At 40.3% G+C, this 26,809-nt stretch overlaps 3 protein-coding genes across 3 annotated transcripts; 2 read left to right on the top strand and 1 right to left on the bottom strand.

Annotated features, from left to right (window-relative positions):
- Positions 1 to 6,868: 6,868 nt before the first annotated feature.
- On the top strand, positions 6,869 to 7,954 carry LOC138896045 (uncharacterized). The gene is made up of 3 exons (XM_070180821.1): positions 6,869 to 7,007; positions 7,188 to 7,547; positions 7,692 to 7,954. The coding sequence occupies exons 1-3, from the start codon at positions 6,869 to 6,871 to the stop codon at positions 7,952 to 7,954; spliced, it is 762 nt and encodes a 253-aa protein (XP_070036922.1).
- An 11,688-nt stretch (positions 7,955 to 19,642) lies between these two features.
- LOC104102858 (pentatricopeptide repeat-containing protein At1g62680, mitochondrial-like) lies at positions 19,643 to 21,556 on the top strand. The gene is made up of 4 exons (XM_009610699.2): positions 19,643 to 20,955; positions 21,002 to 21,067; positions 21,201 to 21,379; positions 21,510 to 21,556. Exons 1-4 carry the CDS (start codon positions 19,643 to 19,645, stop codon positions 21,554 to 21,556), a joined length of 1,605 nt encoding a protein of 534 aa, XP_009608994.2.
- Positions 21,553 to 25,446, bottom strand: LOC104102854 (probable serine/threonine-protein kinase PBL11). The gene is made up of 5 exons (XM_009610693.4): positions 25,139 to 25,446; positions 23,856 to 24,542; positions 23,168 to 23,425; positions 22,868 to 22,987; positions 21,553 to 22,387 (listed from the first exon to the last, which is right to left on the bottom strand). The coding sequence occupies exons 2-5, from the start codon at positions 24,507 to 24,509 to the stop codon at positions 21,764 to 21,766; spliced, it is 1,656 nt and encodes a 551-aa protein (XP_009608988.1). The 5' UTR covers positions 24,510 to 24,542; positions 25,139 to 25,446; the 3' UTR covers positions 21,553 to 21,763.
- Positions 25,447 to 26,809: the final 1,363 nt, after the last annotated feature.

The following is a 26,809-nucleotide window of genomic DNA, read 5'->3' as shown; positions in this document are numbered from 1 at the left end:
ATCAGTCTTAATAGAGTCAGAGGTTCATGTAGTGCACTAATTTAGAATTCTTGAGTATAAATTATGTGCTAAAATCTTGTTTAAGAAGTGAAAAGAGTCAAAAATTCTGGGCTTTTGAACCCACTGATGAACATCGCAGATGCGCGAGAAGCGCCGCAGATGCGCGAGAAGTGTCGCAGATGCGCGAGAAGTGCCGCAGATGCGGCCTCGAACCTGCGTTGAAACTTCTGCAGGTGCGGTTTTTGGTCAACTGGGTAAATCTGCAGATGCGTAAGAAGCGCCGCAGAAACGAGCCCGCACCTGCGATGGTGTTTCCGCAGGTGCGAAAACTGGGCAGTTTTGCCAAAACCAGTAGCCTCACAACTGGAGCTTCCGGGGCCTGTTCGACTTGATTCTTTGGCCTAATTGCATTTTTTTTTGAATTGCTTAACATGGTTCTACTGCCCGACTAACATTGTTTTGATTTTTTGAAGGTACTTTGAGCTAAAATGCACTCGAACATGAACGAAAATGCTCCACTTGATCATGAAATTGAGGAGGAGGCTGTGGAGGAACAATTTGATAAATCACGATTCATGTCAGCTGACTGTCATCGATGGTATTATGACAACCTTCTCACAAAAAAGATCGTGCTTGAAAAGGGGATCGCCGAGGAGAAATTGGCCGAGCTACTTCCAGAATTCTATGGTCGTCTATAAGCCTCCGGCTGGTCGTGCTTCATGCCTACTCTGTGCAAAGCCAATGAGGAGTGGGTTCTTGAATTTTATGCTAATCTTAAGCGTACAAACTTCGCCGACCCACAACTCACCATAAGGGGAAAATAGTGAGGTTTGGGACTGAGCAGATTAATGACATTCTCGGGCATCCTGACCATCCACTTGAGCCAGTGCGAGAAAAGGATCATTGCAACAATGGAGAATGGCTTGTTTCTAAACTCTATCCCGCAAGCATGAGAGAAAAATGGGCCAACAAGAGAAGGGGTTTGAAGTCGATCGACTTCACAACTGAAGCCAAAATATGGCTATACATCCTCTGCAACAGGGTATAACCCTGTGGAAATATTTCAGATGTGTCATACACCAGAGCCTTGATCATTGCATGCATTCTAGATGGCATTCCTCTGAATGTTTATCACTATATCCTGCGGGAGCTGAGAGAGTATTTGCTAGACGACAACCCAGGGTTGATGTTTCCTTCACTGATTACAGAGTTGTGCAGGCGGGCAGAGGTTGAGGTGCGTAGCACCGATCATTGGTTGTCGGCTCACAAACCCTTTCATCCGTTAAGAGTAACGAGCGAGGGTAGTGCAATAAAGAGCAAGAAGAGTAAAGTCACCATTGTTGTCGGACTAGAGTCATCCTCACAGGCAGCATTGCCTGAGGGACCATTTGAGATGTTGAACTCGCAGCTTGGCATTATCTGTGATTTAGTGTTATAGCTCCCTAGTGGACCCTCACACCCCCAGCCTAGGCCTGAGTACTTTACTAGGGAAGACATGAAGACCTACTTAGATTCACAGAAAAAGCAGGCAGAGTCTCATGAGAAGATGACAGCATCTGTTGGCAGACTCGAGGCAACCTATGGCAACTTGGCCAAGGCACATAGAGACCTTCAGTCGAATTTCCAAAAGGAGAAAGCGAAAAACAAGAAGAAGGGCAGGTTTATGATCAAGATGTGGAGAGGCATCAAGGCCATCTTCAAATGGGGGCAGCCGAACAGGAAGATACATGTTGAGGACGACGATGATAGTGAAGAGTACTCCTTCATGTCTAGTGTTGCTAGTGATACTGATGATGATGAGGCCGAGCGTTCTTCACGGCAGTGATTAGCCTTTCTCCCGCAGTCTGCTAGTCTGATGTAGACCTCAGGGAGACCCTCAAACTACTCTTATTTTATTTTGATATTGTGCAGTGAGGACACTGCAATGTTTTTAGTTGGGGGTGGCTTTAGGGAGTATACTTTATTCATACATTGATTCTTTATTTGTGCCCTTGCCAGGTTTATGCTGTGGTATGGATATTGTGTGCCCTTGTCGGGCTTGTTATAGTATTGCTTATCATGTGCTCTTGCCAAGCGTAATTTGTGATTAATGATATATTTGCGGATTAGTCACTTTTGTTATTCTATTTTATTTTTCTTTATTTATTTATTTTCTGTAGTAGTTTTTAGTTTATGTTATTTTTGTTCCTTTAGTATTAGGCGCTTTTGTTATTTTATTTTCTTTAGTAGTTTTTGTTATTTTATTTTTATGTCTTTAGTGTCTATTTTATCTTCTTTAGTAGTTTTAGTTTATATTGTTTTTATTTCTTTAGTAGTATTTTCTTGGGTTTTCTTTATGCTACGGTTCTTTCCCGAGGAACATTTCTTGTGTTGAACCGGGTGACTTTTTCCTATGATAGATGGCATGACGACTTTCTTAAGGGAATTAGTCTTGTTTTGTTATGTGGAGACTTTTAGATTATGTGGTACTAATAAAATTAGTCTCTTGTATGTGAAGTGTGAATTAAGAATACCCCTCCGAACCCCCGAAATTTGGTTTTAAATTGAAAAAGTAAGTTGCATGGGGAAGAATAATTTTGTGACAACTTTTTGGCTCATTTGGTGACTCTTTACCCACTAGTTGGCATAATATTGCTCTAAATGCTCTTATTAAGAAGTGAAATTGAGCGTCTTGATTAGTTCATGTGCCATGTGTGTTAGTTCTTGTTAAAAATAATTTTTGTGTTTACTTCTATCAACTAGAACTTGCCCGGTTGGCCTTCCAATGCTAATGTTAATTATGTTTCGTTGGAGGGATAACCTTAGGCATTCTTTGTGATCTTTGAAAAAGCCTCTTTAGCCTTTCAAGCCTACCATTTCATAAATATTATCACTAATTTACCCCATTTGAGCCTTTAATCTTTTCTTTAGCCACCTCATTACAAACCTTTACCCATTTATGAAATAATTCCCTCTTTTGAACTCGTCCCTCCTTGAATATTGAGAATGAGTCTAAAAGCCTAAGTTGGGGGTGTTGGTGTCAAGGTGAAAATTGGTAAGGTTGTACATTGAGTGTAGAAACATATACCTCAAAGTTGTTTATAAGAAGATTGTAACGACCCGACCGGTTGTTTTACTTTCTAGAACCCTGTTTCCCTAAATAAGACTTCCCGTACATGCTTTTACTATTTTATGACTTGCGGGAATGGTTAGTTCGGGATTTGGAAGGGTTCGGGTTGGAATCGGAACACTTGGTTCCTTAAGGTTGGCTTAAAAAGCCAAGTTTGACTTCGGTCAACATTTTGAGTAAAAGACCTCGGAATCGGGATTTGATAGTTCCAATAGGTTCGTATGATGATTTCGGACTTGGGCGTATGTTCAGATCGGGTTTTGGATGAACCGAGAGCGTTTCGGCGCCTAATAGTGAAAGTTGGTTCTTGAAGGTTTTGAAAGTTCTTTAAATTTAGTTTGGAGCGGGTTTTGATGATATCGAGGTCCAAATAGAATTTTGAGATCGGGAAAGTTCTGTAATGTCAATTAAGACTTGCACGTAAATTTTGGTGTCATTCCGAGTATTTTAAGTACGTTTCAGTGCGTTGGAAGTAAATTGAAGAACTTGAAGTTCTTAAGTTTGATTCAATTGGTTTTGGGGTACGATTCTTAGTTTTAATGTTGTTTTGGGCATTCTGAGAGTTCGAGCGAGTCCGTTTTATGATTCCAAACTTGTTGGTATGTTCGAGCGGGTCCCCGGGGGGCCCTAGTGTCAATCGGACGAGGCTCGGACCAAGATGAGAATTTGGAGCAGCAGCTGATGCACCAGATTTGTCAATACCACACCTGCGCTTGGTCAGCCGCAAGTGCGAGCTCGCAGGTGCGGGCCAAGCCTCGCAGAAGCAGCCAAAGGAGGGCAGCTAGGTTCTACAGATGCGGCCCATCCTCTGCAGAAGCGGAACCACAGAAGCAGGTACCCGTCCGCAGAAGCGGTCCCAGTCAGCCCAGTGAATTCTGAAGATGTGAGGGCGTAGGTGCGGCACTATGACCGCAGGTGCGGAAATCGTTGGAGGCAGTGAGCCTCATTTATTACGGGTTAGGACCATTTTTATTATATTTTCTTCCACTCTTGGGCGATTTGAGAGCTTCTAAGGAGGGGATTTTGACCTAACTTTGTGAGGTAAGTAATTTCTTCTAAATATGAGTTTAGTGCATATATTATGGGTAGATTTCCACATGAAAATTGGTAGAAATCATGTGTTGAGATGAAAAAAATCTAGGGTTTAATAAAAATGAGATTTTACCACGAAAATGATTATGAAACTTAGTGAAAATCATATATTATGTTCCTAAGGTTATGGGTAACAACTTTCTTCAAATATTTTCGGAACCCGGGCGTGTGGGCCCGGGGGTGAATTTTAGGAATCTTGCAATTTTGGTTGGGTAATCACTTTAATGGTGGAGATATGAACTTTTGAGCAATAGATTGATCGATTTGTATTATGTTTGGCTAGTTCCGAGTCGGCATCAAATTTGGAGGTTTGAGCGCATTCTTGAATTGGGAAGTAAGCTTTGAGACGAGGTAAGTCTCTTGTCTAATCTTGTAAGAGGGAACTTACCCCATAGGTGAACTTAATTAATATGTGTTGTTATTTGTGGGGGCTACGTACGCACGAAGTGACGAGAGTCCGTACGTAGCTACTATTTATGTTTATGTCCGGGTAGTTTAAGATTTACACCATGCTTGTGGACACCGTTATTTGATCATATTTGTTAACTGTATTAAATGGAACTGAGTTGAGGACTTTAAGGATTTAAAAGCTTCAAGTCGAATTGTCTTCATTTTGAAAAGAATCAATGAAGGGTTATGATTTATTGATAAATTTATATTTGACTGTGTCGCAGGTATGATTCGCGAGCGTGGTAATAGATACATCTATGGTTCACGTCGTTCGACCCTCGGTAGTGCACAGTTTACATTTGTGTTGTATCAGGCCGAACGTCCTCGGTGGTATTCGTGTGTGATAAAAAACTTGAAGTTCCTTTCATAATCGGTAGAAATTCATTGTTTGTGTGATCATATGTTTTGAAGGAAGGAAGTGACTCAAGCTCTTAAATATTTTTGAAGACTTGCTCAGTTATTTCCTTGTTCTGAGTCTTATTGTTGTATATCATGCTTAATTAGAATTTCATATCATCATGTTATTGGCCCTAGTAAGTGTCGGAGTCGACCACTCGTCACTACTTCTTCGAGGTTAGGCTAGATAATTACTGGGTATATATTATTTATGTACTCACGTTACACTTTTGTACTTAATTGTACATAATCTGAGGCAGGTGCATCTGGTTACTAGTCTGGTGCTCAGATTAGATCCCCATCTCGAGACTTCACGGTGAGCTGTCTTCTGAGTCGTTCTGCAGTAGCTGGAGTCTCCCTTATATTTTATTTTGATTCTGTCTGTTTCATTTTAGACAGTAGGCTAGTGTTATTTTGTATATTCTACTAGATTGCCCACATACTTGTGATACCAGATCTTGGCACACACAGTAGTAGACTTATGATTTTGGATTTGTTTACATGGTTACGATTTGTACTAGTTTGCTTCCGTTTAATTATGTCACCTTTGCAAATTTCTAAATCTTTTAAACAAATAAAGAAATGTTATCCACTTAGTAATTTATTTAAATGGGAAACCATTAGTTTGATTAGTGTTGGATTTCCTAACAATGGTATTGGGCGCCACGTAGCCTGAGATGGAATTGGGTCATGACAACATGGTATCAGGGCACTAGGTTCATGTAGGTCTCACAAGTTATGGGCAGACCTAGTAGAGTCTTGTGGATCGGTGCGGAGACGTCTGTCCTTATCTTCGAGAGGCTATAGGGTGTTAGGAAACTACTCTTTATTCATCTCCTAGCGTGCAATTGGTAGTATACTAAAACCCTTTATCTCATTCTCTCACAGATGGAGAGGATGCGTACGGCGGACATTCTAGACCTGGGAGGACCTGCTACACCCGTTTGCTATAGGCCGAGGCAGAGGCCGGGGGAGGGAACCGACTCGAGGTAGGGGATGAGGGCATCCCAGAGCTGACCCGATAGCACCACCAGCGGATCCAGTGGAGGATCCCATCATTGAGGAGCAGGGCGAGGTTCCCGCCACAGAGCCAGCCCCGACAGATTTCATGTCAGCACCGGGTTTTCAGAAGGTCATAGGTCGTATGTTGCGGTTCATGGACACTATGACTTAGGCTGGTTTATTTCCAGCAGACCCAGCCACATCTCAGGTGGGAGGGGGAGCGCAGACCCGTAGTGCCCAGGCTCCGGGGCATGCAGCTGCAGTATATCAGACTCCGGGTATACTACCCGTGGGCAGAGCCCAACTAGTTACAGCAGTTGCACCAGAGCCTAGACCAGTTGCGGATGGCGATCTGCATAAGCTATTAGACTGACGGACTAGGCTACACCCTCTATCTTCGGGGGCAAGCAGCATGAGGATCCTCAGAACTTCATTGATCAGTGCAGGGACAGACTGCATAACATGAGGATATTGGATTCCCATAGGGTGGATTTCACTACTTTCCAGTTGGAGGGCAGGGCCCGTAGATGGTGGTAGTCTTATTTTCTTGGCAAACCAGAGGGTTCTCCTCCTATGACCTGGGACTAGTTTACACAGCTTTTCTTGGACAGGTATATTCCACCCTCTCAGAAAGAAGAGTTGCGAGGTCTGTTTGAGTAGCTCAAGCAGGGTCAGATGTCAGTGATCGATTATGAGGCGAGATTCTTTGAGTTGTCTCGCCACGCCCTTATGATACTTCCTACCGACGTAGAGAGAGTGCGGAGATTTATTGTAAGGTTGCACCCCGGTATTCGGGCTAGTATGTCTCGGGAGGTTGAGATGGGTACTGATTATCAGCTAGTAGTGGATATTGCTCGGAGGATTGAGGGCTACCGCCAGAGGGGTAGAGAGCAGATGCAGCAGGACAAGAGGACTCGTTTCTCTATAGAGTTTAGAAGTGCCCCGTCTAGGGGCAGAGGTCAGTTTGGGAGGGGTTAACCTAGCAGGCCCACATATCCAGCACCACCACCTCCTCGGGGTGCTCCAGCACGGCCCTATTTTAGTGCTATGCCAGAGAGTTCTTATCACCCACCAGCTCATTAGGGTCCTTCCAGTGCCTATTTCAGTGCCACGCTGGAGAGTTCATACCGCCCACCAGCCATCCAGGGTTCTTCTAGTGGGTATCCAAGCCATCAGGGTCAGACTTCGGGGCAGCAGTCTATGGTACCGAGAGTTTGTTACGAGTGTGGATATTTGGGTCACATGAAGAGAGCATGTCCCGGACTTCAGGGCAAGGCAGTACAGCAGGGTCATCAGCCCATGATTGTAGCACCAGCCGTCCGACCGCCCAAAGATGGGGGACAGGCGGGTAGGGGCCGTCCTAGAGTTGGAGGCCAGGCAGGGGGTGGTCAGCCAGCTATTGTTCAGTCAGGTGGAGGCCAGCCATCTGGCACTCCAGCTAGATTCTATGTTTTCCTGGCCAAACCAGATGAGGTGGCCTCAGATGCCGTGATCACAGGTATTATTTCTGTCTGAGGTAGGGATGCTTCGGTGTTATTTGATCCAGGATCTACCTATTCATATGTATCGTCCATGTTTGCTCATTTCCTGGATATTCCTCGCGAGTCCTTGGGTACTCCTGTTTATGTGTCCACTCATGTAGGTGATTCTGTGGTTGTGGATCGGATATATCGGTCCTATGTGGTCATATTTTGTGGTTACGAGACTAGAGAGGACCTTTTGTTACTTGATATGACCTACTTTAAGGTCATCCTGGGCATGGACTGGTTATCCACATATCATGCCATCCTTGATTGCCATGCCAAGATTGTTACCTTAGCAATGCCAAAGTCTCCTAGATTGGAATGGAAGGGTTCATCTGTCAGTACATCTAGTCGGGTTATTGATTCAGTGCCAGTAGTCTGAGAGTTCGCCGATGTGTTTCCTTCTGACACCAGATCATGATATTGATTTCTTTATTGACTTGGCTCTAGGAACTCAACCTATATCCATCCCACCGTATCGTATGGCTCCGAAAGAATTGAAGGAGTTGAAGGAACAGCTCGAGAAGTTGCTAGCGAAGGGGTTCGTCAGGCCGAGTATATCACCTTAGGGTGCACCAGTATTATTTGTGAAGAAGAAGAATGGGACTATGCGGATGTGCATTGATTACCGCCAGTTGCACAAAGTCACCATTAAGAACAAGTACCCGTTGCCGCATATTGATGATTTGTTTGACTAGTTGCAGGGTGCTAGGGTGTTTTCTAAGATCGACCTGAGATCGGGATACCATCAGTTGAAGATTCGGGACTCAGATGTTCCGAAGACTGCCTTTTATACTAGATATGGCCATTATGAGTTTCTAGTGATGTCCGTTGGCCTGACTAATGCCCCAACGACATTTATTGATTTGATGAACAGGGTGTTCAGGCCTTATATCGATTCCTTTGTTATTGTCTTCATTGATGACATCTTGATTTATTCACGTAGCATGGAGGAGCATGAGCAGCATTTGAGAGTGGTGCTTCAGACCTTGAGGGAACAGAAGCTATATGCTAAGTTCTCCAAATGTGAGTTTTGGTTATATTCTATGGCATTCTTGGGGCACGTGGTATTAGGCGAGGGTATTAAGGCGGATCCCAAGAAGATTGAGGAGGTTCAGAGTTGGCCTCGTCCTACTTCGGCAACTGAGATTAGGAGTTTCTTGGGGCTAGCAGATTATTATCGCCGATTTGTGGAGGGCTTCTCATCCATTGCAGTACCTTTGACTTAGATTGACCCAGAAGGGTGCTCCGTTCCGTTAGACCGATGATTGTGAGGTGAGCTTTTAGAAGTTCAAGACAGCTTTGACTACAGCACCAGTTCTGGTGTTGCCTTACGGTTCGGGGATGTATACGGTGTATTGCGACGCTTCACGCGTTGGCTTGGGTTGTGTATTGATGCAGGAGGGGCGAGTTATTGCATATGCTTCCCGTCAACTGAAGACCCATGAGAAGAATTATCCTGTGCACGATTTGGAGTTGGCCGCGATTGTTCATGCTCTTAAGATCTGGAGGCATTATCTATATGGGGTGCCTTGTGAGGTTTACATTGATCACCGCAGTTTGCAACATTTGTTCAGGCAAAGGGATCTCAATTTGAGGCAACGCATATGGCTTGAGTTACTGAAGGACTATGACATCACTATTCTTTATCATCCGGGCAAGGCGAATGTAGTCGCGGATGCCTTGAGCAGGAAGGCAGAGAGCATAGGTAGCTTGGCATTTGTTTCAGCAGAGGAGAGGCCACTAGCTTTGGACATTCAGTCCTTGGCCAACGGACTTGTGAGGTTGGATATTTCAGAGCCCAGCCGAATTCTTGCATGTGTTGTTGCCCAGTCTTCACTATTGGAGCAGATCAAGGCTTGACAGTTTGATGATCCATATTTGGCAGTTCTCAGGGAGACGGTACTACAGGGTATTGCCAAGGAGGTTTCTATTGGCGAGGATGGTGTCCTGTGACTACAGGGTCGTCTATGTGTTCCTAATGTCAATGGCTTGAGGGAGAGGATCCTAGAAGAGGCACACATTTCTCGATATTCCATTTATCCAGGTGCTACGAAGATATATCAGGACCTGAGACAGCATTATTGGTGGCGGCGGATAAAGAAAGACATAGCTAAGTATGTAGCTAGGTGGCTAAATTGCCAGCAGGTTAAGTATGAGCACCAGAGGCCAGGTGGCTTACTCCAGCAGATGATTATACCATAGTGAAAATGGGAATGCATTACTATGGACTTCGTAGTTGGGTTGTCGCGGACCTTGCGGAAGTTCGATGCAGTTTGGATCATTGTTGACAGGTTGACCAAGTCAACACACTTCATTCCAGTTGCTACTACTTATACTTTGGAGAGGTTGGCCCAGATTTATATTTGGGAAATAGTTTCGGTGTGCCTATTTACATCATATCAGACAGAGGCCCTCAGTTCACTTCGCATTTCTGGCGAGCCGTACAGAGTAAGTTGGGGACCCATGTAGAGCTCAGCACTTCATTTCATCCACAGATCGATGGGCAGTCAGAGTGGACAGTCCAGATCTTGGAGGACATGCCCAGAGCATGTGTGATTGACTTTGGGGGACAGTGGGGTCAGTTCTTGCCTTTGCCCAAGTTTTCTTACAACAATAGTTATCAGTCCAGCATTGAGATAGCTCCATTTGAGGCTTTATATGGTCGGCGATGTCGTTCTCCTATCGGGTGGTTTGAGCCCGGCGAGACTAAGTTATATGGTACTGATTTGGTAAAGGATGCCTTGGAAAAGGTAAAGTTGATTCAAGAGCGACTTCACACATCGCACTCTAGACAGAAGAGTTACGCAGATCAAAAGGCGCGTGATGTATCGTTTATGGTAGGCGAGAAGGTTCTCTTGAAAGTCTCGCCGATGAAGGGCATTATGAGATTCGGGAAGAAGGGCAAGTTGAGCCTAAGGTTTATAGGCCCATTTGAGGTGTTGAGGCGGGTTGGGGATGTTGCTTATGAGCTTGCTTTACCTCCCAGCCTATTAGGGGTTCATCCGGTTTTTTACGTGTCTATGCTCCGGAGGTATCACGCCGACTTGTCACATGTGTTAGACTTCAGCACTATTCAGCTAGATTAGAGCTTGGGTTATGAGGAGGAGCCAGTTGCCATTGTTGCTAGACAGGATCGCCAGTTGAGATCCAAGAGGATTTCCACGGTAAAGGTCCAGTGGAGGGGCCAACCAATCGAGGAGGCGACCTGGGAGTCCGAGGAGGACATGCAGAGCAGATATTTACTCTTATTCAGCACTTCAGGTATGATTCTAAACTCGTTTGAGGACGAACGTTTGTTTAAGAGGTGGAGAATGTAATGACCCGACCGGTCGTTTTGCTTTCTAGAACCCCATTCCCCTAAATAAGACTTCTCGTACATGCTTTTACTGTTTTATGACTTGCGGGAATGGTTAGTTCGGGATTTGGAAGGGTTCGGGTTGGAATCGGAACACTTGGTTCCTTAAGGTTGGCTTAAAAGGCGAAGTTTGACTTCGGTTAACATTTTGAGTAAACGACCTCGGAATCAGGATTTGACGGTTCCAATAGGTTCATATGATGATTTTGAACTTGGGCGTATGTTCGGATCGGATTTTGGATGACCCGGGAGCGTTTCGGCTCCTAATAGTGAAAGTTGGTTCTTGAAGGTTTTAAAAGTTCTTTAAATTTGGTTTGGAGCAGATTTTGGTGATATCGAGGTCTAAACAGAATTCCGAGATCGAGAATAGTTTTGTAATGTCACTTAAGACTTACACGTAAAATTTGGTGTCATTCCGAGTAGTTTAAGTACGTTTCGGCGCATTGGAAGTAAATTGAAGAACTTTGATGTTCTTAAGTTTGATTCAATTGGTTTTGGAGTGCGATTCTTAGTTTTGATGTTGTTTCGGGCGTTCCGAGAGTTCGTGTGAGTCCATTTTATGATTCCAAACTTGGAGCAGTAACTGATGCACCAGATCTGTGAATACCGCACCTGCGCTTGGTCAGCCGCATGTGCGAGCTCGCAGGTGTGGGCCAAGCCTCGTAGAAGCGGCCAAAGGAGGGCAACCAGGTTCCGCAGATGCGGCCCGTCCTCCGCAGAAGCGGGTGTCCGTCCGCAGAAGCAGTCCGAGCCAGCCCAGTGAATTCCGCAGAAACGGACCCTTGTTAGCATAAGCGAGAGCGCAGGTGCGGCCCTATGACTGCAGGTGCGGAAACCGCTGGAGGAAGTGAGCCTCATGTATTACGGGTTAGGACCATTTTTATCACATTTTCTTCCACTCTTGGGCGATTTGAGAGCTTCTAAGGAGGGGATTTCGACCTAGCTTTGTGAGGTAAGTAATTTCTTCTAAATATGAGTTTAGTACATATATTATGGGTAGATTTCCACATGAAAATTAGTAGAAATCATGGGTTGAGATGAAAAAAATCTAGGGTTTAATAAAAATGAGATTTTACCACGAAAATGATTATGAAACTTAGGGAAAATCATATATTATGTCCCTAAGGTTATGCGTAACAACTTTCTTCAAATATTTCCAGAATCTGGATGTGTGGGCCCGGGGGTGAATTTTAGGAATCTTGCAATTTTGGTTGGGTAATCACTTTAATAGTGGAGATATGAACTTTTGAGCAATAGATTGATCGATTTATATTATGTTTGGCTAGTTCCCAGTCGTTTGGCATCAAATTTGGAGGTTTGAGCGCATTCTTGAATTGGGAAGTAAGCTTTGAGACGAGGTAAGTCTCTTGTCTAACCTTGTAAGAGGGAACTTACCCCATAGGTGAACTTAATTAATATGTGTTGTTATTTGTGGGGGCTACGTACGCATGAAGTGATGAGAGTCCGTACGTAGCTACTATTCTTGTTTATGTCCGAGTAGTTTTAGGTTTACACCGTGCTTGTGGACACCATTATTTGATCATATTTGTTAACTGTATCAAATGGAACTGAGTTGAGGATTTTTAAGGATTTAAAAGCTTCAAGTCGAATTGTCTTCATTTTGAAAAGAATCAAAGAAGGGTTATGATTTATTGATAAATTTATATTTGACTGTATCGCATGTATGATTCGCGAGCAGGGTAATAGATGCATCTATGGTTCGTGTCATTCGACCCTCGGCAGTGCACAGTTTACATTTGTGTTGGATCGGGCCGAACGTCCTTGGTGGTATTCGTGTGTGATAATAAAACTGGAAGTTCCTTTCATAATCGGTATAAATTCATTGTTTGTGTGATCATATGTTTTGAAGGAAGGAAGTGATTCAAGCTCTTAAATATTTCTAAAGACTTGCTCAGTTATTTCCTTGTTCTGAGTCTTATTGTTGTATATCATGCTTAATTAGAATTTCATATTATCATGTTATTGGCCCTAGTAAGTGTCGGAGTCGACCCCTCGTCACTACTTCTTCTAGGTTAGCCTAGATACTTACTGGGTACATATTATTTATGTACTCACGCTACACTTTACTACTTAATTGTACAGGATCTGAGGCAGGTGTATCTGGCTACCAGTCCGGTGCGCAGATTTGATCCCCATCTCGAGACTTCACGGTGAGCTGTCTTCCGAGCCGTTCTGCAGCAGCTGGAGTCTCCCTTATATTTTATTTTATTTCTGTCTATTTCATTTCAGACAGTAAGCTAGTGTTCTTTTGTATATTCTACTAGATTGCCCACATACTTGTGACACCAGGTCTTGGCACACATACTAGTAGACTTATGATTTTGGATTTGATTACATGATTACGATTTATACTCGTTTGCTTCCGTTTAATTATGTCACCTTTGCAAATTTCTAAATCTTTTAAACAAATGAGGAAATGTTATACACTTATAATTTATTTAAACGGGAAACCATTAGTTTGATCAATGTTGGCTTGCCTAACAATGGTGTTGGGCGTCATCACGGCCTGAGATAGAATTGGGTCGTGACAAAGATACTCAAGCTCCAAAAGAAAGTAGTTATATATATAATTAAAAAAATAAAAAAAATAAAAAAATATGGAGTCTTGAGAAAATTAGAGAGGTACTTTAAGATGGTTTTATGTTGGTAACTAGATGTCAATAAGGGCTATTTGGTTTAAAAAAGAAGCAAAGTGCAAAAGAAATACAAATGTGAGTAGTGTTCAATGCGGGTGTAGTCACTTGTATCCCAAATGCTTATCCAACCCTTCCCTAAACATACATTACAAGCTTAAAAAGTCTTTATGGGATCTCCAACCGAATGCTTGAATAGGCGGCAAATTAAAATAAGGGCAAGCTTATGGCATGATATTTTGCAACATTTGAAATTCTTTGTTGAGTGTGAGTGTCTTTGTGCATTTGTCCCTTGTGTTGTTATTGTAAATATGGTGATTTTGGGACTTTCTTTCTTGTGAGGGCACATGGATTAGGATGGATTGGTGACATTGATATATCCCGAATTGAGTAAATTGAGCATATGTAGTAGACTAGTACTTTTGAGTCACTTCTTGAGGCTTTTTATTGTCACTTGATTATTTTAAAACTCCTTTGCATTTCTTGAAGTTGTTTCTAAATGAGGGAGTTATTTGGTTACGATTCACATGATTGAGCCTAATTATTAGTACCAAACAAATCCATAATTATGGTGCTTAATTGGAGAATGTGATTTGTAAATGATAGCAATACTACTTGTGCTTTAAATGGTAGAACCTCATTGAATTATTGGTTTTGATTTTCTTGAGGACAAGCAAAAGCTTTAAGTTGGGGTGTTGATGAGTGGTGATTTTACCACTTATTTTAGTCTCTTTTCTTTAGATTTTGCGTCCTTTAATTATAATATGAGGTTGTTTATGGTGTGTATTGCTAGATTTTCAGGTAAATGATGCCATGAAGAGAGTTGAATTCAATTAAAGTGGAATTGAGCAAAAAATAGTTGAAACAATGCAAAATTCTTTAGTGATTCCGCATCTGCGGAACACTGGTCGCTTTTGTGACCTCGCATCCACGAGGAAACGGCCGCATTTGCGGAAGAAGGCCTGGAAGGCAGAAACGGCTTATGCGATCGATTCACCGCATCTGCGGTAGCGCATCTGCTCTCAAAGTTTGCATCTGCGATTGCGCATCTGCGCGTGCAAGTCCGCTTCTGCGAAGTCAGTGTTCCCTTCAAAGTTCGCTTCTACAATAGGCTATCCGCATCTGCGGAGCTGCACCTGCGAGGATACTTCCGCAGGTGCGGTCAACTGGCTTCGGACCTGGACAGGATTGACAATTCATATTTTCTCAACTCCAAACCCACAAATACACGACCTAGCTTATTAGAAAACACATCTTTGGCTTATTTTTCAGTCCTTAGACTAGAGAAGACAAGTTTTGGAGCTAGGGTTCTTGCACACACACTTGGGTCTTGAAGATTTGAAGCTTTTGGTTGAGAATTTCTTGCTCATTTATGCTCATTTCTTCATTTCCTTGCTTTATATTGAATATTTAAGTGTGTAGTATTTTTTCCAACACTTGAATCTTGTTTATGGAAATATTCATATTTAAAGTGTGGATTAAATATCTTGTTGTACTTATGTATTGAACGCTTTTTATTTATTATGAAGTGAGTTATTATTTCTTTAATTATTCTTATTCCTTAATGTTTCCAAAGGGATTAGCTAACCCTAGGACTCGCCCATTAACCTCGAATTAATTTTAGAAAAGATAATTTGGGGTTGGGAAAGATTAATTAACAAGAACTTGAGGCTTTAACCCTCACTTTATAGATTCTACCTAGGGATGGGATTGAACTACTTGTAGCCATATTCGGGTGTGCTTAATCTCTTAATTGTTTTAGGGATAATTCAATTAGAAAGTCTTGTTAGTCTTCGAAACAAGCTAATATAGAATTATTACCAGAGGCTAATTAACATAAACTCACTCATATTTGTAAAATCGTGAAATACATTGGATCGTTACTTGAGTGTAATTACCAATGCATCCATGCGTGTAGCCATTGATCATTTTACTTACTTTATAGGTTAGTTTTTATTTTCGCATTTAGACATAAATATTTTCTAAAAATATTTCTAAGTGTTTGGCTTAGCATAACAAGTGATAATTCTCTTACACGCCTAATCGCCTACATATTATTCTCTGTGGGATTCGACCCCGACTCATAGTTAGGTAAATTATAGTGCATGCGACCGTATCCATTTACTTTTTAGTAGTGGATTTGGACGTCATCAGAAAGTTGTAGGAAGATCATTGGTTTTGGTGGGTGCTTTCTAAAAGGACATTGCAAAGGTGAATTATTGGTTGTTGTAGGAAGAAATGGGAACCAGGAGATGTTTCCTATTGCATGGGCTATTGTACAGCATGAGAACAAACATTCATGGAGCTGGTTCATTGGACACTTAATGGAAGATCTGCAGCTGGGATATGGTCAAGGTTTAACAGTTATGTCAGACATGCATAAGGTAAATGTTTTGCTATTCTTGCTTGTTAAGAGTAGTACCTTTTTTTGTTTTAATTCCTAATGTTTTATTTTGCCTATATTTTTATGTAGGGATTTTTGGCAGCTATGAAGGACTTGCTTCCTAATGCAGAAGTCAGGATGTGTGCAAGGAACATATAGTCCAATTGGTCAAAGAAATAGAGGGGTGAAGAAAGAAGAAAGAAATTCTGGAAGGTTTCAAAGGCAAGCTATGTGTTTAAATACAACAAAGAAGTTGAGAACATGAGGAGACTTGGCTCACAGAATATATGTGAAGACATGATGAAGTATCCAAGGGAGGCATGGTGCAGAGCTTTCTTCCAAGAACATTCCAAGTGTGACATAGTAGAGAATGACATGTGTGAGACTTTTAATTCATGGATATTGGCTGCTAGGCACAAGAGTATTATTACCATGCTAGAAGAAATTAGGCATAAGATCATAGCTAGACATGTTGATATGATTAGGTTTGCTCAGACATGGATTTCAGATATATCACATATGGCTAGGCTAATATTATAAGAGAACAAGGAGTTAGCTAGACCTTATATGGAATGGTAAGGAGGGATTTGAAATCAAACATAAAAAGTTAAGGTTTGTAGTGAATACTACATTCAAGACTTGCACTTGTAGGTTCTGGAAGTTGAGAGGCATCCCATGTGAACATGCAGTGTGTGCATATTATTACTTACAGTAGGATCTAGATGAACATGTGGAGCACTAGTACAGAAAGGATAAATTCCTACAGGCTTATGGGCACTTTATTCAGCCAATTCCTAACTTAGAAATGTGGCCATTGAGTAACAATCCTCCAATTGAACCACCAGCACCAAAGCCAATGCCAGGCAGACCCCAAAATAATAGAAGGCCAAGAATGAACCAGCAAAAAATGGGGCAAGTTGTCCAAAAAAAGAGTTAAAATGACTTGTTCACAATGTAATCAACCTGGCCACAACAAAAAAGGATGTCAAACAAGGGTATGAACTTCACTGCATTTTCTTGAAATTTCACTGCATGTTAACTTCACTGCATTTTCTTGAACTTCACTGTATTTTCTATAACTTACTGCATTTTTATAACTTCACTATATGTTCACTGTACTTTTTTTTATTTTAGAGTGGCCCTGGAGAGTCTTCAGCTACTGGTGGAAGGGGCAGATGAAGGCGTAGAAGAAGGGGCAGGCGAAGGGGCAATGCTACACCAACTGGTCTAACTTCTAGGGGAAGTGAAAATGGTACCCAAACAAGTGTAGTAACTGGAGGAAGTGGCAATGGTACCCAAACAAGTGCAGTGACTGGAGAAAGTGGCAATGGTACCCAAACAAGTGCAACTACTGGAGGAAGGGGCAGAGGAAAGGCAAGTAGTATAGCAATTAGACCTGCCAGGGATATATTCCCATATGCTATTCCTCAAACTACTCCTAGAGGAAGGGGTACAATACCAAGAGGAAGAGGAATTTCAACTGGTATGAAAAGGAAATCTTCAACTAGATCTTCACCTACTGCTGGACAAAAAAGGCCAAGACTAGATGGTACACTAACCCAAAGACTAGAAGAACAGTCCCCAATATAAGTACAATTCACAAATTTAGTTATGTTACTCTTTGACTTTTTTCCTATCTAATATTACTGACTTTACACATTTTCAGCCTAGTACTACTGGTTAAAGGGCTATCAACCATGGGAGTAGGTTGAGTAGTACCACAAATGTGTAACCAAGTGATGGAATTAGGCTACCAGGACTAAGATGGAATGGAGGAGATGTAATTACTACTTCCCAACTTCAGCAAATGAGTGCAAGTCGAAGAAACAAAGTTGGACAACCCACAAATCAACAACCACCATAAAAAATTGCAACTCAAGTGATCATGGATAAATTTGCCAAGAAATAGCTTCAGTGACTTGAATTTTGTAGTTAACAGTCTTTAATTTGCAGCAATTTATACTGTAATAGCAATATGGATTCTATAGTGACTTGGATTGCAGCAAGTAGTTTTTAGTGACTTGCCAAGAACCTACTGTATTTTGTTGAACCTCATTTTGCCATTATAGTTTCACTACTTGTAATGTGCTGTACTTTTTCACATTTGTAGAACCTATTTGGATTATGTGATTTTATTCCCTTTTGGTATTATGTTTGAAGTCGTTATTTATGGTTACAAAATGTATCTTGCAAGTTGTTTACAGCTTCTACAACAGGCTATGAGCAGATTATATCTTGAATTTTCTATTAAAATTTTGTGATGTTTGGATTACACAATCCCAGTTTGTTACCAATTTCTTACCATTTGGTTGCATTACCTAAACACTAGAATCAATAGGAACAAAACATTCATGGTGTTACCAACTTCTACAGCATGCACCAAATGAGAATTCCAACAACTGTTTCTTAGAACCAATTCGACCAAAATATGATTCAAACATTGTAAATTACATCAACAGCTAAATATATTGTAAACATCCTACAATAACTTGTTACACAAATTACACAAACAACATCCAAACAGCAGAAGGCGAAAACTACCAAAAAACTCTCAAACACTAAGAACACTAACAACCATCCCCATTTTTACACTATCAACCACCTTCAGCCACTTTTGAATTATGTTGGCATCAACAATCGCAAGAACAACAGCACAGCCAAATAATTACGGCAATTAGTAGAACAAAAAACAACGACTTATTCCTCCATTGTATAGCTCGTTCCCTTTCTTGATCAAAGGCCTTGACTCTCTTCAACAAACCCCAAATAACTTTATTTGCTTGGTCAGAAAATACCTCCTCAAACCATCTGAAGTAGTCACACCCTTCTTTGTCCTTTAAAACATATCCAACTAAATTAATTTTAAAAACTGCAAATTCGTACCAATATTAAGATAAAAGAAACAAAAAAGACTATCGAAATATATACTTACTATGCCCTTTTTGCATATAAAATACCTTCTGCCTGGGTTTGCCGAGCTCCATGAGATTTTCAATACACATGCTCGACCACATCGGCATGAATCGGACATTGTCAAGCAACAAACTGAGAGAGAGAGAGAGAGAGAGAGAGAGAGAGAGAGAGAGAGAGAGAGAGAGAGAGAGAGAGAGAAAAGATGTGAAGAAAGCTTCAACTGAAATCGAAGAAGGAGGACTGGGGTCTTTTAAATTGGAGAAAAAAAATTCAATTTTTTAAGAGAAATTCGGATTGAAGAAGAGGAATTAGGGCTTGGAGAAGAAGAAGAAAGGGGAAAAGGGGTTAATATAACGTGGGGTTTAGGACTTTTACTGTTAGAATAGTCCAGTCATACTATATTTTTATATTCACACGCTCATTATATGTGATTCACACGCGAAGTACCTCGTGGGATTTTAGTGTTTAAGTGGCACATTAAAAGATTAGTTAAAGTGTTTAAATGGAACGGACTAAAGAATAAGCGTTAAAGTGATAAGTGATCTCAATTTTAGGGGGTCATCGATGTATTTGGCCTAAAATGTTCTATTAGGCACCATGTTTGTTATTTTTCTCAAAATCTTCTCGTCAAAGCCCTTTATATTTAGTGCCTCTATTAGAAGGCTACATCGTTGTCCAATCCAAAGATTGCTTCATATAAAGTCAAGCTCTTCCTTATTGTGGCAACGCTAAGTTAAAGGTGAAGCCTTTGCAATCACTGCTATGCCTTCTTTAATTATTTACCCTAGCCAGCAACACTCCCTTTTCTCTATTTCACCTCTAATCTCCACTGTTCAACCTCTTCTTAACATTACACTCAAACCCTTGCATAGAACTCGTATTGACTTTGCTGTGATAAAAACTCTGTCTTTGACCAAACAAAGTTGCAGTCTTTATCTTGATAATAAGGGTACTGTTAATTCCCAGTGGCAAGATATTCTTGAAGCTATTAAAGCCTCATCCACTTTACAAAATCTTGAAATCTCAAGAATAATTGAGCAAAATGGTGGGTTTAAAACCATATCTGATTTTAATCATTTGCTTATCTCTTTGGTTTTAGCAGATGAGTTTGAGGTAGCCTTGAAAGTGAGCTCATTATCTTATGCATTAGCACCAGATGGTAACACATACTCAATTTGGGTCAGTTTGTACTGCAAAAAAAATGACCCTGAAACAGCCAAATCTATTTTAGGTAACATGTTGGAAGATGGGTTTCAACCCAAGGTTGCCACCTTTACAACTCTAATCAATACTTTTTGCAAAGGTGGAAAATTGCAAAAAGCTTCTGAGGTCTTTGAAGTCATGGGTCAAATTGGATGTGAACCCACAATTTATACTTACAACTGCTTGCTTAAAGGTTTGTGCTTTGTTGGTAGAGTGGAAGAAGCTTATGAGTTGCTTTTGAATATCAAGAAATCTAATAAAAAACCTGATCTTTATACTTATACTGCTGTTATGGATGGTTTTTGTAAGGTTGGTAGGTCCAATGAAGCACTAGAGTTGCTTGAGGAAGCTCTTGAAATGGGGCTGATACCTAATGTGGCTACTTATAATACTTTGTTCAATGGGTATTTTAAAGAAGGCAGGCCTTTAGATGGGATTAAATTGTTGAAGAGAATGAAGAAACAAAGTTGTGTGCCTGATCATATAACTTATAGTACATTGTTACATGGGTTGTTGAAATGGGGAAAAATTAGAGCTTCTTTGAAAATTTATAAGGAGATGTTAAATCTTGATTTTGAGGTGGATAGAAGGATGATGAATTCCTTGTTGAGAGGGTTATGCAGGCAATCTAGGAAGGAAAAAGAATTGTTAAAAGATGCATATCAAGTGTTTGAAAGAATGCGGAGTCGAAGGTTGGTTGTTGATCCTATTGGGTATGAGTTGGTCATTGAAGCTCTTTGTAGTGGTAAGGAGTTGGATAAAGCACTGGAGAGTTTATATGAGGTTGTTAGAATTGGGTATTCTCCCAAGGCATTCACTTTCTCTAATGTTATTCGTGTACTTTGTTTGGAGGGAAAAGTTGATAAGGCATTGTTAGTTTTTTTTTCTCATGCTGAAATTTGGAAAATCTCCCACTAGTGTTCCATTTAGCTTGTTGATCAATGAGCTGAATCAACAAGGAAAGCCATTGACTGCTTGTTACTTGTATGGTGTTGCATTGAAAAGTGGGGTGGTGCCAAGAAATAAACCTGGGGTATATATGCGTGGGAACGAGGTTTTCAACTCTGGAAGTGTATTGATTCCGTTGTCACTGTGTGCTTTTTCATGAATGAAATAGGTCTGAATGGCAAGAATTGATAGAGGATTCATATAGTCAGACATGTTTGGAATTAAGGCTTAGTTCGTTGATGGCGGCGAGCTTTATTATAAAGAGATATCTAGTTTATTTACTATTTAGCATAAGAAAAATTGCTGCAATTACTGGTGTATCTGCTGGCTGTTCAAGAAAAGAGAAATGTATAGCTTACTCTTTTAAGATAACCACTATGCAAATATACATTCTTTTTCAACAAAAAACAGAACTTTATGAGGGGAATTTTTTCCTTCATTTCCTCTTTCGTTTTCCTTTCTTACATTTCTTTTCCAGGCGAGGGGTTGGGGGTAAACAAGAAAAAGAAAAAGAAGCCATATTAACATCTCCCTCAGGATCTCGATTAGGGAACACTACTCAAACCAAATAGAAACCATATCTACAAAATGTTATTCCCCACATCTTCTTCCTTGAGGAAAGGGAAGGTGGAAAGCCACAAGTTTATCTTCTATATCTTTTCATGTAAAAAGGGAAGGCCCCAAAAAAGAAAAAGAAAAAAACAATAATGAAAAAATGCTCTCTACAAACAATCAAAATCCTTCAACACTAGATCTCCGAACAGATGAAGATGATGGCCTCCGGCTTTCCAGTCGATCAAGGTCCTCCATAGAGAGGTTGGAGGAACATGAAGGTAGAGACAAGAATGGAGCAGCAGTCCTTGTGGGAGAAATAGATAGAGGGTGCATCGGTGGTGACGGGGAGAAGCTTAACCGTGGTGCTGGTGTAATGATTCCGTTTAGGCTTGGAGACTTTGACATGTGTTTTACACTAATTGCCCCTGGCTCTTGCAGAGGAAACCTAGAAGGGTACTTCATCACTTGTATAGTCTTGAGTTGCTCCACTATAGTTCTCATGGTGGGCCTTCCAGATGGATCCTTTTGCAGACATCTTTGAGCAATATCAGCCACTGTCCTTGCTGCTTTCGCAGGGAACCGACCTTTTAACTGGGGATCCATGATTAGCGATAATCTACCGTCATCAGCTAGGAAAGGCCTGCTCCACTTCACTAAATTCCTCTCCTCCTTTGGATGCCGACTGTCTAAATTCTTCCGCCCAGTCAGCAACTCAAGAAGAACAATCCCAAAACTCCAAACGTTGCTCTTTGGGGTTAACAATCCTCGCTCCAGAGTCTCTTCAGAGAGATTTCCCAGAGCCTGAATTAACAAGAAAATTTTAGGATCTCTGAACAAGTCAGGAAAATGTGAACAACTGCAAGCAAAACACCTGTCAAATTGCCAATTAGACAAGAGAGAGTGATACAAAACGATTATTTTTTTCAGAAGGCACAAACACGATTTTTTTGCAAAAAAATTATTAATCTTTACGGCATATGATGCACAGGCCTTGTGGTTACTCCTATTAAAAGCCACATCCACTATACATGACTCGACTAATATGTGGAGTGTGCACAGCACAAAGTTTTATATGTGACTAAAACTTTGAACAAAAGCAATTCTCTCTTCCTCCATCTTAGTTTATGGCATCAGATCTAAGTCCATGCTGACCCCCCAAACTTGCTTGACGAGGAATCCTTTCTCGCGAACAAACAAAACCCCCCATACAAACCTAGGAGCTAAGACCGGCCTTTTAACAGAGAAATAAATGTTCTACAACTATTAACAGAGGAAACTTACAGTTGAACTGCAAGATATGTCTGTCTCTTGTATATGTGTAATGCATCCATATCCCGAAAGCTTTGCACTAAAATCCTTATCTATTTGTATATTTGCAGTGGAAAATTCATGGAACATTGCCTGTTACGGAAAATAAGAAACTTAGCAAACTATGTGACTAGCATAGGCCTAGCCCAATGACAAAAGCTGGAGATTCTTAATAAGAGAGATACAGAGGTGACACGGAATATTACAAGGTTGCATATGGAAAATAAAAAGTAACTCTCATTAGACTACAGATTCAGGAAGCAGCATTGACACCTGGAAAGGTCCTTCCTCATGCAGGAATGTGAGACCTTGAGCAGCACACAAAGCAATTTTCGTTCGAGCATTCCAGTCCATCGGGGGACCATCTGACCTCCCAAACAAAAGCCGGTCTAAGCTTCCATGGAAAAGCCTCTCATAAACCAACATTCTGTGGTCGGAACCTTCCCGTGCATGAAAACCAATGAGTTTACAAAGTGACGGATGTTGTAAAGAAGCTAATGTGTTGACCTCAGTCACGAATTCCTTTAACCCCTGGAAAAGCCAAAAAGTAAAAGATAGTAAACCTTCCAAAATTCATAAAGAATTGCTAAATCAAGTAACCTGCCAAATTGCATCTTAAATTTAAACCATGGAATCAGACCGTTTTTCCCTCACATGATGTACAAATAAAAATTTTAATTACAGCATGAAGCAGGAGTTGCATCCCAGAAATTCCACCTTCGGATAGCAACTGCTTCTCTAAAATTGCATATGCAGGATGATGCAAGAAGTGCCAAGAACCAAAGTCACCAATCTAGCCAAAATATGCGCCTTCCCAAGCTTACATATCGCATGGCAATCAGACGAAAGATCCCCTCCCCCCCCCCCCAAAAAAAAGAAATAAAACCAAAAAAGGGAGGGATTGCCAAAGATGATGAACAAACAAGATAATTCAAAGTCAATAAGTCAAACTGTACATTACCTGCGAAGAAGGATGAAGGCGGGTTACAGTGGCTTCAAGCTTCTTTGTACTAGTGGCATCATCGCCAAAAGAAGCTTTGTAGATAACAGAAGAGAGACCTTCAGACATACATCGCTCAGGAGAGAACCGGTGGCAGGCAGAAGCAATTTCTTCAAATGAGAAGTTCCTGAGTGCTCCAGTAGAAGGCAAGGTTGGAGGCAGTGTAGGAGGCAACGGCAGCGGTCCAGAGGCATTCAGAGGGCCACTAGCATTCACAACTTTAAAGCTTCCCATAGTCTTGAGAGTGGCAGCACTCTGTGGTGAAGGAAGAGGAAGAGGCTGAGGAGTTGGTGACTGGTATTCCTTGATCGAACCAACACGACTCCTTAACTCCTCCTGTTCCTCACATTCATTCGATGCTAGAGCATCTTGTTCTGCTGCGTCCAGGCTCGATGGGGCAGAGAGTGCCCGTGTCCTACTGCTTGTTACTCGGTTATTCGACTGTACAGGTTTTACTCTAGTTCTAAAACTTGGGGGTGCCGACTGCAATGCCCGTGTGTGCACTTGGGGCTCGGGCAACACAGTAGGAGAATTTTCCTGAGGATTCACACGTTTGATGTGGATACTCTGTTCAGACTTCTTCTTCTTACTTTTTAAAACTGTGAAACAACCCATTTTCGTGTCTACAATTTCAGGTTTTATATCCTCCTGCCAAATCAGTAGCATAAAGAAACTTATGATTTCCACTCTGACATATTAAAAAACTCAATAACCTTCATGTGCTACAAATCATCAATCTATAGGATTACAAATTTTGTAACATACAAAATAGAATTGTATCATTGATGTCACCTAAGACAATGATTATTATGTCTGAAGTAGGATATACAAAAATTGCCCAATCTTCAGCAGTACAGAATTAAAAACTATAGCAATTAAATCTCTAGGTTCTAAAGGCACAAATGAGCAAGAGAACAAACATAGATAAATCCAAAATTTATCTAAATTTCCACAAAACAAAAGGTGATATATCATTAATTATGGAGGAGTGCTGTCACTAAATATATGAGCTGCTAAATTTTCAAAAAAGAGAAGGCCAAAATTGTTCTTTTAGATTTAACATTCAAATTGAATAGGATGATCCAATAGAAACTTTTTTTTTTCAAAAATCAGAAATAATGATAAACCAATCTAAACAACCACAAAAAGATCTTTGGCAACTACAGGGATCCACAATAGCAAATTCTGAAAATGGACTATCAATTCACAGAAACTAAGAACAAAAGAAAAGGCAAAAAACCAACCTTAGAAAATTGCACCCGAGTAAATTGTATTGAAGTTTGAACTGTTCTGAGCTTAAAGTTTGAAACTTTACTGATTTCTTGAGATTAGGAACAACCCCAAGTAATGAAATTTCCAAATCTGTTGATGACTTTGCAAGACTAGATTTTTTGGTTAGCAAAGAAACCCTAAAGACAAGTCAAATGAATACAAATGAGGAAAGGCAAAGACGAGCAGATTTTTGAGAGAGAAAAAGGAAGAAAGAGAGTTCATAGAAATGGAGTACAAGAAGCAGCAGTCAAACACTCAAACCAACCAAAACCCCCCAATGAGTACATTTCTCAATTTAAGAAAGATGCCCTTTTATTGTTATCACACATACCACATCACAAAGACATTTTTGCCCCTTAAAACAAATTTTTTATACACTCCCTAAAATAAATTATCAAATTTTCAATTTAATACTATGATCAATGTTTATTTTCAAGTTAGATTTTCGAGTTTTCTTTTTTTTGGTTTCATATCAACTCCACTCATGACTCAGTTAAAATCTCATCAAATCGGATGTCAGTCAAGCGTTAGTTCAATTTAAATAACATATTAACTATTATCATGACTATGACAATTTAAAATTATTTCTTTGTCAATAAACTTGGATAATTTCGGTTACTTAAACAACTAAAATTGTTGGGAAGGATAGGAAAATTTCAAAAACAAAAAGTTGTAGGGGTATGATTGTAAATTGAAGTGCTGTGCTATAAGAGAAAAAGTACCTCGAAATTCAACCAAGAGGAGCCCTCGATTAAAGTGACAGCCCCAGTCAAAGTTTGGAAAATTATTACTAATAGCAACAGCAACTGTATAATAATAACAGTTAATTATTTTTTCTTTTTTTTGGAAAAAAGATGGTTCCTTTTCTTTTTTTTCCAATACAGTTTGGCCAAGCTTTTTTTGGGTCAAAAATATTTTTCTTAGGCTAAAAGTATTTTTGGCCAAAAATTAAAGTGTTTTATTAAGATTTTAGAAGGAAAAAAATATATTTGAGTAGAAGTAGAAATATTTTTTGAAAAATAAAAAAATGTAGCTTCTCTCCGAAAGTACTTTTCTGAGAATCACTTTTGAGAAAAAAATATACTTAGAAACAGTTTTCAAAAGCTTAGTCAAATAGTAATTACTTTTTAAAAATATTTTTTAAATTAATTAGTCAAACATAAATCGATTCTCACAAAAAGTATATTTTTAAAAACTACTTTTTTTAAAACTACTTTTTAAAAAATTACTTTTTAAAAAAATACTTATCAAAATAAACAGATTTTAGAATCTTGCCAAACATGCTAAAAGAGACCTTAGTGATGAGTCTTTGACTCTCGTATATTAGCCGTTTGTTTGGCTTGCGAAGGAGAGATCGACGGCTACGATTGCCTTTCAAAGCACTCATTGGGTCCCACTGAAATCTACTCTTTTGTCATTTAATTTTGCGGTGTAATCACACTCTAGTTACCTCCTACACACGATCTTCTCTCCTTTTTGAATCCTACACATAAATAACATGATTAATCTTATATATATTGCCATTATAAAAGATGTTTACATCACCAATATAATTTTACTGGTGATAATTCATCGCTTATTTTTTTTTTCCCAGGTTAACAGTTTAGATTTGTGATTAAAACTAACATGTTTCGGCTAAATTC

This window comes from Nicotiana tomentosiformis, chromosome 7 (assembly GCF_000390325.3).
Source record: "Nicotiana tomentosiformis chromosome 7, ASM39032v3, whole genome shotgun sequence".
NCBI lineage: Eukaryota > Viridiplantae > Streptophyta > Magnoliopsida > Solanales > Solanaceae > Nicotiana > Nicotiana tomentosiformis.
This window is presented reverse-complemented; position numbering and strand designations above follow the sequence as displayed.